Raw genomic sequence first — 12078 nt, forward strand, 5'->3', positions numbered from 1 at the left:
AATAAAAATTACAGGCAGTCCCCGGGTTATGTGCAAGTTCTGTTCCTATGGATGTTCTCAAGTCGAAAATGTGCTAAAGTCAAACCATATATCTTATGTACATACAATACAGGACTTATTTAGGAGAACAATGTGTGTAAATCCCTAAGTCCTCATATACTGTACATCTAGAATCACTTAATTTATGAGAAAATAAGAAATAGAATGACAAAATACAGTAAATGAAAGAAAAGAAGTTATCAGGTAAATAAAATACTGTAAATTAAAGTTTAACACTTACATTGAAACTTGGGGCTGGCTTTTTGCTTTTTCCTTAATGATGGCTTGGCTTATAGGCATACACTGCTGATTTTCATCTTCCACCCATATCACTAACAATCTTTCCTATTTCTATTATCAATCCACTTCTTTGTTGTTATCACAGTTGACTGCATTGGCGGTAAGTCCTTTTACATTACGTGTTCAAGAATTTTGTCTGTCTTGCAAAATTTTTCCAATTGTCGATTGACTGAAGCCCAATCCTCTACCAATGATTGACTGTGTTTCACATCTTTCAAAACATTTACCGTAATTACATCAACTTTCACTTCCAATGCAATTATTAGTTTATCTTTTCTTGGATGCACTACTATCACTTGCATCAGATTTGCATTTGGGAGCTATGATGAGAGCAGAAAAATAGTTAATAAGCCCCCCCCCCCCCCCCAAATAAATAATTGCACTTGGTCACACACGTTGCCGAGATGAGTGGCAAGGCACATTGACACTACCACAAGGCACGTGGCTGGGTAACACTCTACTCCTCACCAGCCGCTCCACCACTCAAACTAGTTCTCGTACGTTATTACCAACAGTTGTACTTATGTCAGATTCTTAAAATAATATACTTTATAGGGACCTCGTCTGTATCGGCGGATGTTCGTAACCCAGGGACCTCCTGTATACACAAAACATAGAAAATTTTGGCCTGTGGTAGCAGTAGTGTGTAGTCATCTATCATTGCATAGGTGGGAAAATTCATATGAGAGCTTACTAACTTCAAGGGTTTTAATTAACTTATTAAAATTGGTTAAATTAAAACTGCTAATTTACAAACCACTAATTAATAGATATTAGTACCATAGCTTTCAGTAACTGTTGAGAAGAAACATTTAACACGATACACTGGTTGTATAGGGTTGGTAATATGATGTAAGACAGGCACCTAACCCTTATTTGATTTGTATGCACTTAATGATATAACTTGAAATATTTTTCCATAATTTGGTTTAGGGTTGGCATCTGATTCATAGATACGAAAGGAAAACATCCAATTAATGTCATACATGTCACAACAGAATGGCCCTAAGCATTAGTCTGAGAGAGCACCACCTGGCTGTTGAGTGTATCAGTGTCCACACCTGCTGAATCATATCACCCAGTTTACTGTAAGTTTAGTTTTCTTTTTCATACACACAAGTACTGTATCTCCCTGTTGTTGTCAAAAGTGGCTGGCCAGATGCTGATCTGATTTTTAGCATTCAGCAGCTAGTGGGTGACACTGACCCCTTGACAGGATGCTAGTCCATCGAAGGACTGTTTCACCATTGGCAAGCGTACCTTGGTAGTGTACTCATTTATTCATGAGTATATAAAGGCTAGTGCACAAAGAGGAAACTCAACACTCCCTCCATTTGGAAATTAAAGCTGCTGCCATTTGCTTGTAAGGCAATGCTTCTTGTTAATGATACCCATTGATGGAACTTAACTCAGCTGAAGGCAACTTCATGAATCTGGACAAGTATTGAGAGCCAAAAGTAGTACATCACATCATAAATATTTGCAGTCTGTGAAACACACATAAATAAGCATTAAAATGGCATCTGGCAAGCTGCTGGAAACAAATTGGGGGATGAATCTAGCGTGTGTGTTGGACATTAGGGTACAGTATTAAGATAGCAGTTTATGAACACAGACTGGCATGCAGACAATCAGGACGTACTAATCTGGCTCACTAGCAGAAAGGCTTTTGTATCTGTGGCTATAACACTCGTATGAATTATTGAGGATTCAGGAAAAATAAGTGACGAGGATGCACCAGTGTGATTTTTTTTTTTAGGTTCTTGTGAAGCTGCTAAGTAATATTCTATTCCAGTGACATGGGAATGGAACAAGGTTGGTGGTATTAACAGAAAAAATCATAAACTCTGTTTCTTGAGGTGTTATACAGTAAACAAGATGAGGTTAAGTGATACTTTCTAGATCTATGATAACTGGGTGCCACTTGTTGAGACTTGATACCTTGAGGTTTCTCAATTTTAAGACAACTTTCATGGGGTAATTGTTATCTGTACTCTGTTTTAATAAATTACTAGATAAATTTATATTTTGTATGTTCATTAACCAACTTAAACTAGTATTCCTACCAGTTCTGAATTTAATGTAGAAGACCCTGTTAAGATAAAAAAAATCACAAAGTAAGCATTAATAAACTTGTACAGTTGCAAACAAAATTCCTGTCACCTCTTCTGCTGCTCCACTAACTCTTGAGATTCAGACTTGTAAAAATCAAAACATTTATTGACAGAATAATACATCGGTGACTCCTGCTTTGGGTTTAGGAATCTGAATCTCCGGGTTCATGGAGTAGCAGAAGAGGTGACAAGACTTTAGTTTGCAACAGTACTAGCTGTATACATTAACATTTTGGTACTTTTCTCTCAACCTTTTAAAGCCATAAATGAAATTGTACAGTATTGTGTTTCAGACCTCCACTTGACAACTGAGATAGATGAAAAATAATTATTATTAGTATTGTACTTAACCATGAATTTGTTGACATTCAGTAGTTGTTTACTTGTCTATGACCTGTGCACCTGCTTAAAAAGAATGAATGAAGATTAACTACAGTATTGGAAAAATGAAACAAATAACTTACCAAATACTTGTATAATCAATTCTTTGATCAAAAATAGTGTCTGCCTCACAGGGCAAATGCATAACAACGAGACGATCACATGGCCTTAAAGGAAATACAACGTGGATATGATCAATAGTTCTCCATATTATATACTTTAAACAGAACTTGTGGTAATAATAAATACAGTATCATTCAGCCAGGCTCTAGGCAAGAGTACCATAATATATGCCCATATATATATTTAACTCCATAAATAATTAAGAACATACCCAGCTGTGACAATGAATTAATCACTTTAGGATACTTTATACTCATGCTTAATGCAGAAATAGAATGAATGGTTTGGTACAAATTTTTCACTTAACCCATGACCAACAGCTAACAAATAAAATTTAAAATTCTCAAGAAACTCCGATTCATACATAACAATATAATCAGAATCACAAAAAAGCACATGAAATATTATCAAGAACATGTTTACATCAATGCACTTGTTGCCTAGATCCTTATTGCCCCAAGACAAGTAGCAAGGGCTTGCCTAACAATCCCTAGGTCAGTGGCTGCGCTGGTAATTGATAAACGTCCTTGGTTGAGTTGAGTTTCCGTGCTCATTGCTCCATTAATTTAACTAGTAAGAGCAAGTGGTAATACCAGAAACAAAATAAAATAATTCTGAATAACTTATTAGATATTTCATCCCAACTACGAATAAAAGTTTACCTCCCTATAGCATTTTTCTGATTAATTATATATCAGCCGAGCAAAAATTATCTTCTCAACCACGACTACCATTTACCAACGTCAACACAGTGTTAACAGTCGCGGAGATAGAGGACTAGGCTTACAAAAGTAGAAACAGTAGATCACACATAAAAATCACCTCTGAGGAAAAGGTAGAGATGAAGATCACCCAAAATTAACGGGAACTTCCGAATCACTTCAATGGTGAAATCTAAAAATTGCTGCATGGGTTTGCTTGAGTGAATGACAAAGTTCACCGCTTCCTTTAGAAAACAAAAATAAAACCATAGAGAAAAAACTACCTATAAAACAAAACAAAACAGAAAAAACCACCAATTGTGAAAAGAAAAAACACTTAACCACACATGCCCTCACAATGTGATACCTCCAAAGTATTATCTGGAGTACCTTTTTTTGACACTTAGCTAACAGGCAGTACATGGACAACTGAAGATCATTATACTGGACTATACAGTACTGCATCATCAAAATACTGTCCATGCACTGGTACTGCAGATTGTTAGAAAGCACCTAAAGTTTTACCACCCAAGCTTGCTTTTTTCCCTTCATTTTAATATTGCATAACATGCTAAAAATTCAACAATCTTAAAACACTTTTTAACTGTGCTGGAACTTGTGTGTGGTTACCTTTTGAGGTTAAAATTATTCTTTGGCCTTATAACTTAAAACAAATAGGAAAAAAATCACCTGGGAAGTAGCCAGGTTATCTGTATAGCTACTTTTCAAGCAGGAACTGGATATATTACTGATTTTAAGCATTTCATACAGCCATAACAATTATGATCATCTTTGAAATTAACTAAAATTTATTGCAAGCATCATAAGCATTTTCTAATCCTGCTCCTTTCTTTCAAGAAATATGCATTCCTACCCAGTGGAATGATACTTTTCTTAATGAAAAAGTCTTCATTCTCTTCACAAGCAGACCTTACTGGCTCTTTATTTTCTGCTTCAAGTGTCACACAAATCACTTTTGGGTTTCACAAAGCTGGTTATTTGTTTTGTGACACTATGAAGCTATATGCACTATGTCACTACCAGTGGGAACTGTGTCCATAGTAGGGATGTTGATTCACATATCACCAAATATCATCTCACTGCAAAGACCAGAGCAACATCCACTAACAAGTCTCGTCATAGAAGGCTAATCTGTGTGGCCTGAAATCGTGTGTTTCATGCCCATTAACAGGCTTAGGCCATCATAAGAAACAGAACCATATTCTTGCAATTTTCTGAGCCCTGGTTTGTGAATTCCACAAACTATGAAAGAAAGATGAGCCTAATTATTCTCATCATTAGAACCTTTTGCTTGTCTCCTGATTAGTGCCTTTGCAATCTCATTCCTGAGGGCGGCTTCCTGCTTCCGGTCTGGTAGGGGCTGGACTGAGCGGAGACCATTTACAATGTCCTTCGTCTTACCAAAGTAGATCTCATTGAGCGTGTTGCGGATCTTGTTCTCCATGTCTTCTACCATGCGACCGATGTTGGCAATGTGTGGAGATGACTCAGAAACAGGGCAGTCCTGTTCCATCTGTTGGTATGGTGAGATTCTTATTAAGCTGATGGTCCTGTCTAATTAATACTTCCCCCTTCTTTTTATTCCTTTCCTGTTATTTCTATATTTGTCTGCCATCATTCTTACTACAGTATCCCTTTCCTCCCCTCTGAGGTTTCTATAACCCTCGACCCATCCAACACAAAAGAGGGAAAGGATTAAAGAGTCTAGAAAAATTCAAAAATAAAGTGAACTCTAAAGGGGTATAGATGGTGTAAGAGAAGTCACATAAAAGCATAATTTGAATGTGAGACATAACCACAGTTTTAGATATAGTATTAAGATATTAGGGTTTATGCTGAAGAAGAGTGACAAAGGGATACAAGTCATAGTTTCCTTAAGATATTTAATTCCAAGATCAGAAAACTGTAAATAAACAGTGTGCATTATTATGTGTACAGGGTATTAGGATAATTGAATGGGAATAGGTTTCAATGTTAGTATTACTATTTGTATATACAACTCTGCTCCAATACAAGATCTAGCCTCTTGTATCGAGTGAACAAACACTATGATGCACTGACCTGTCTAGTGAGTGAGCCCCCAAGGTTCATTGTGCCAGATCCTTGCTTGTTAGTTTGTAGCCATAACATCGCGGTCGAGGTAAGCTTGTAGTGTGCTGATCGTCCACTTGATTTCTCTACCACCTCGACAACATGGATACTATCCCAACAGCCCTTAATTTTCTTACTACCATCACCAGCCTTCTTTATGAGAATTACACCTGTCAAGTGAAAGAGCATATAAGGAAAATGATAACATGTAAGCTTTATGGCTTAATAGAGACAATTAAATAAAGAGCTCTGCTTTAAACTTTACATCTTGAAATGCTACCAGTGTGGTCTTGGGGAAACTTAGGTCACTTGCAGTGCACAATGATGTTTACTCCAAATACAAAATTAATTAGTTATGGAGTTGGTAAAATATGACTGATCAATGTAAAACGTTAACAACTGCAGGGGTGTGGCATAAATTCTGCTACACTGGTAACTATCCAAATGAAACATATAAGGTAAGTTATCAAGAAAAATGGATGAGACAGCAGTAGCTTCTAACGGTAATTCTCGGGGCGGTAAAATAATTTCCACCTAGTGTAAACAAGAGGGTTGACAAGACAATACATGACAGGAGAAAGAGTTATTCCTCCCATTACATTTTGTAACATCGTTTACTCCTAGTTACTCTTTAAGGTGGTGGTTCTCAACCCTTTTTGGCTGCGACCCTAAAATTTCCCAACAGTAAGGTGTCGTGACCCTCAGGCATATAATATACAGTATTATGTATATAGCTTGAATGTTAAGCAAAAATTTTTTTGACTATGATAAGTACTATATTAATAAAATTGTCTGAAGGCCCCTCGCAACCCTACTGAGGACAACCCACGACCCTGATTTGGGTCGCGACCTGAGGTTGGAAACCGCTGCTTGAAGGCATGACATCCATCTGTATCGTTTATCAGTTTCTTAATAAAATCTTTAAACATCAGTGTTGAGGTACAATCAATACTAAAATAATAAAACTTCTATATTTACAGTGTACTAAGAACCCTTTCTGTCAGTACAGTCCACAGGTATATAATTAGTATACTTAAATCCAAAACTTTTATTTACACTGTACTACAAGGTTAGGAAAAAAATAAATAAATAAAAGACCTCCGTATCGGAATTTTACCTGCAAATCCATGATCTAAATCCCAAAGATATACAGAAGACACACCACCCTCAAAGTACATATCACGGTACTGATCAAAGGCCTGATTAGCATCTAGTTCTAACTTCCGTAGCCTATCACTGGGCATGGCTCCATCTTCTAAGGGGGGGTCATAAGTGTTGCTCCAAGGTGACCTATGAAATACAAACAAAAAACATTAGCTAGTCAGTATATACAGCTCATTTCAGGTACAGGTTTTGAGAAAACAAATTACCTAACCAAGATACAAGCAGTGCCCGAGTTACGAATCACCTGCACTTACGAACGGGATCTCAATATATTCATCATAAAAATCTAACTAAAATCCCATTTTTTACATTACATGTGTACTGTACTGTATGGGATTTTGACGATAATTTTGGTAACCGCGAAATAAAAAAATCGTTATATAAAGTCGCCATATATCCCGACCCTACTGTACAGTACAGAATTTCCATAATTCTATATTGCTTTACATCACTTTATTTACAGTATTTACTTTATTTGTTATGAATGGAATATTATTGTTGTTTTGTATATATGGCTAGGGTTGTGCTTTACTGTAACCTAAACTATGGAATTTACATTATTCCGACTTACGGACAGGATCTAGGAATGTAACCTGTTCGTAACTCGAGGACTGCCAGGAAAGGTACATTGAGAAAACGATAGATAAGGTATAAAGTACATAAAAACAATCGGGGTTACATGGATTATCATTATGAAGTACATGACTGTATGTACTGTACAAGCACTACACACACAAAATATACTTAACTGGTAAATATAAAACTTTATACAGTAAATGAAAATCTAATGAATTTGTAAATAAATTTATTCCAGAAGTTTAGTCAAATGGTCTCTCTATTATACTTTATGGGGGGGGGAAGAGCACTTATGACTGAAGTGTTATACACCTCCCCATTCTTCTCTCATTAGCAGTGAATAAGTATTAAGGCTTTTCTCACCTATATGAATCACCATCTCTGTTGTAGTCACAAAGTAGGTAATCTTTCCCACTATTCTTGTCTCGTGCTATCTTGAGAGGTTGGTCGACAGATGACAAAAGTTCTTCACACAGTGATGGCACTAAGTCGATCAAGTCGCTCAGATTACGTTCTATTTGCTGAGGGGGCAGCCTACGCATCAGGTCCAACGCACAATCTAACTGCTGCTCCATCTAGAAATCAATACCAGTAATCAAATGTAGTACAGTACTGGCTATCATTATATGGTTACAATGATATTTGAAGACTTAGGTACTCTAATTAGCTGCAAAGACCTAGTAAATAAATATATCCCCCCCTTGCATGTACAGAAATGGGATGGTGGTGGTGGTACAATAGAGCACTTGCCTCTCATCATGACAAACTGAGTCTAATTCGAGATGGCGACATAAACAATACAAAAGTGTTTTAGACAGCAATAAAATGTTTATAAAACTAATGAAAACAAATGAGTAGCAAGGTTGTAGATATTTCTGTGGAATGTTTGAGGTAATTAATTTATTTATTCACATACAAAGCATGTACGGACATCATTTTAGTGTCTTATGATCACTGTATCACCCAACAATTTCCCTCATCCTTCATACCCTGTCCACTACAGGTGATTTATGATCCTAGATAAGAGAAAAAATAAAAGTTTCATCGTATTTATTAATTACTATCATCCAAACAAGATCTGTGCAAAATATGAATTTAATTAAACAACTTCTATTGTTAGATGTCTGCTCCACTATTACCAAAATGTGTTTCATATTACAGAATAGATTTTTCAACTGGGTAACTTGGGGAGCCAATTAGGCCCCTTAAAGCAACAAGTACTGTACTACCACAACCACTATTATGATTCCAAAATATGAAACCAAATCAGCACTGGATTATGTCTGATACGAGTAGGGGTTGGGTGTAAATGGGACTGCCCAGTATGGGCCAATAGGCCTGCTGCAGTTTCCTCCATTATTATGAGTAGGCCACTGAATACTGAAAAAACAAGGGTTAGTCAAGAAGGCTTAAGAGTTCTTTCCAGTTAACATCCAATACAGTACATGTTTGTTCTCATTTTTAATATTGTAGCCGCATGGGCACTGATGTACTTCCCACAACATGAAAGGTTTCCGAAGTAGCCCAAACATAAAGTTGAAGAAAATTTGCAATTCTTCTTCATTACCAGATGCTTTCCGGTAATTTCTGAGAACATCGCTACCACCAGATGGAATTGTTCGATTTCGATCCTTTTTTCCACAGATGTTTTAATCATTATAGCAAGTATTTTAAAAGATGCAAGAACTTTAGTTTTCATTATAACCAACCTAACCTAGCCACAGAACCCAGGAACTATATCCAATCTAACCGGGAGGCTACTTATTCTGATCGTTAAATTCCTAAGATACCCGGATGACTGAAAGTAAAATAATACAGTATTGCAGTCCTATTCTGTCAAGGAAGCTACTGTGCCAACCCAACCAATCTAATTAAAAAAAACAAACATTCTAAGATTGTTTAAATTGATCTTACTGACCAAGAAATGAAGAAAAAAATATCATGGCATTTTCTTTGTGTTGACTCAGCCTCAAGGACAGTGTATTATGTGAAAATCAGCCCCAATCTGGCATCTATTGTACTACTCTGGTCATTAATACAAAGTGAATTAACCCAAATTAAGCCAAACTAATACAGGCTGATCACAACTTGATTAGGCATCAACATTAAAGTGGCAGCCATATTATACACGGATCAGCAGTGCTAAAGGTCAAGTAAAATGAAACTACCTGAGCAGGTGCCAGCTGTACTGCCAATGACTAGCACCAACCAGCTGATTACAGTTAAGACATGGTGCAACTCTCCTGCAGACAGATAACCCCGTTCCTTGTATTATATTAACCAATGGTCATCTGATATATCTACCATTTAAGGGTTGAACTGTTGTTAAAGTAAACATCTGGATTGACCCAGTTTTGCCTTACACGATGCTTGTAAGTGTTCCTTCAGGCTGAACTTTGAAGCTGAAACATTATACTACCTACCATTAACCTTAGAATATTCTATAACTTCCCCGGTCCATACCTTCACTTCTAGTCCTATGTATATGGTGTACAGTTGAAGAATTTCCTACACACTCTTAAGTTATTATTACTCACGTCTGATGAATTTCTAAACAGTGATTCATTTGATCCGATGGGCGTTCTCTCCCACCCGTTGTGTTATGTGTCTATTTACAGCTTATAACACACATTTACCGCCATAATACATGCATATATATACAGAGTTACCTTAGTCGTTCGTATATTCTAATTAACTTACCATGATACTTCCTTATCACAGGTAACTTTAGACTAAAAATAAGAATATCTTCACCGTCGGGCGGCTGCTATCGGCTCCCTGTATCACTAGTAAGACGAGCATCTGAAACTCACTTAAGAAAATCTCAATATATTCTCTAGCTTCTAATAAGAATAAATATTATAATTGTCTATAACTAATATTTTATAACATCTATTTATTTGTTGATAATTGTTATTTTATCATGTAATTGTAGTTAGTTATATAGACTCTCATGTGATCCTGAGGTAGGTCACGTGACGTATACTTCCGGAGTGTTTTGGTTCAGACTGAGACTTGTTATCAGTGGCCTTAATTACACCTTTAACCACACATTAACCCTATATCTGTAACTAAAAAGACTCAAGTAACTAGCTACATTGATCTTAACTCCTACATTACCTCCATGATAACTTGTGTAGAGATAATAGGGTGGTTGGTGTTAGGTTGTGATCATCTTGTTCCTTCACCTGTCAAAGTTTTAATCATCTCTTTAACGTGTTGGTCTGTGTTGTAGTTCTCGGTGATTACGAGGGTATAGAGCTGTGTGTGTTATATGTGTCTTGGTAATAGTGTGATAAGTGAGGATGCCCACCCAGACCCCAGGTAGTAAGGTGGCCTCGGGAGAACCTGCTGAGATTCGTGTAAAAATTGCTTATAGTGGGTGAGTCAATACCTGTTTTTTTTATATATATATATATATATTTTGTCTGGTAATACTCTGGAATATGGTCCTGGGTTAATTAGATGTAGATTTTTTTATTCTAATATAACATAACTTCTTTCATGCTTCAAGAATATCCCCCAAACAGGTACAGTATATGGAATTGTAATATTAGTAATTTTGTGTTTCCTTAGTTGTTATTATTTATAAATACACTCCATCCATCTGCCACCACGTGTAGTACTTAAATTATTGTCAAAAGTTTCCCAGCGACCAACTGAACACTTAAATATGACTCTTCCCAGTTACCTTTCCATACCTTACCTAACCTAACCTAACGTAATATACCATTCTTCCATTCTAATTTAGGTAGATTTGGTTACTTCATATTATCTACAATGATTTATATCATGTAACAGTCACTGGAAGTATTTATGTGTGTGGAATGATTGCTGGGAAGTGTTTGTATAGTATATATGTTCCTGTCCATGAAATGATCCATGCTCATGTATTAAACCAATGAAACATCATGGGGAGGACGGAGCTTTAATTATTTATTGTAATACTGGAGAAGAGTAATGTACGTTACCCAGCAACATGATGAATTTTTTTATAAAAGATAAATGCTTTCTTGCCTCTTGAAAATTCCATAAAGTGATGAGGGTTTGTAATTTGTATCCTAATATTTTTGTGAATTATTTTTTGTCCTGAACAATACGTACCATAATATATGTTGACGTACCAGACTTACCTCCTGGCAAAGTCATCTTCAGTGTTTACATTGTTTATTTGTTGAGCACTTTGTTTCATACCATTCCAAACACATGAACAGTGAGCATCTTTAGAACAGTGTTGTATAGTAGATGACACAATAACTTTCTTATTAAATTTGATGATATTGTTTTTGCAATTACAAGAATTGATGAGGATTTGCAAATTTAGTAATATTTTTGTGTTGATTTTCTCCTAAATACCTTACCTTACTAGACACAGGTCATTAAACCTCCGTGTCCAGATCTCCTTCAGCATCAAACTCCAAGGAGCTGAGCCTCTATGTGGTGTTTCATATGCAGTGAACATTTAAAAAAGGAACCACTTACTATCTGTTGCTACGGTATACGATATACTAGAGATAAAATGAATCGATCAAACCTAATCTACCTAATTATAACTTAGAATTAGTAGG

General features: G+C 36.2%; 2 protein-coding genes across 8 annotated transcripts in view; one reads left to right on the forward strand and one right to left on the reverse strand.

The window, feature by feature from the left end:
• Positions 1–2913: 2913 nt before the first annotated feature.
• LOC121877038 (F-actin-capping protein subunit beta) lies at positions 2914–10299 on the reverse strand. Its single transcript, XM_042382652.1, has 5 exons — positions 10211–10299; positions 7874–8085; positions 6888–7060; positions 5741–5940; positions 2914–5192 (listed from the first exon to the last, which is right to left on the reverse strand). Exons 1-5 carry the CDS (start codon positions 10211–10213, stop codon positions 4941–4943), a joined length of 840 nt encoding a protein of 279 aa, XP_042238586.1. The 5' UTR covers positions 10214–10299; the 3' UTR covers positions 2914–4940.
• A 189-nt stretch (positions 10300–10488) lies between these two features.
• The window catches only part of LOC121877018 (atypical protein kinase C-like), a 122460-nt gene continuing 120870 nt past the window's right edge, over positions 10489–12078 (forward strand). For all 7 annotated transcript variants that reach the window (XR_006090870.1, XR_006090869.1, XM_042382609.1 and 4 more), the window contains exon 1: positions 10489–10892. Coding sequence is in view for 5 of the 7 variants with exons in the window: in XM_042382609.1 (XP_042238543.1) it covers positions 10816–10892 (77 nt within the window). In the remaining 2 variants the exon portion in view is untranslated. The remainder of the gene's footprint in view (positions 10893–12078) is intronic.

This window comes from Homarus americanus, unplaced genomic scaffold (assembly GCF_018991925.1).
Source record: "Homarus americanus isolate GMGI-L3 unplaced genomic scaffold, GMGI_Hamer_2.0 scaffold50325, whole genome shotgun sequence".
Taxonomy (NCBI): domain Eukaryota; kingdom Metazoa; phylum Arthropoda; class Malacostraca; order Decapoda; family Nephropidae; genus Homarus; species Homarus americanus.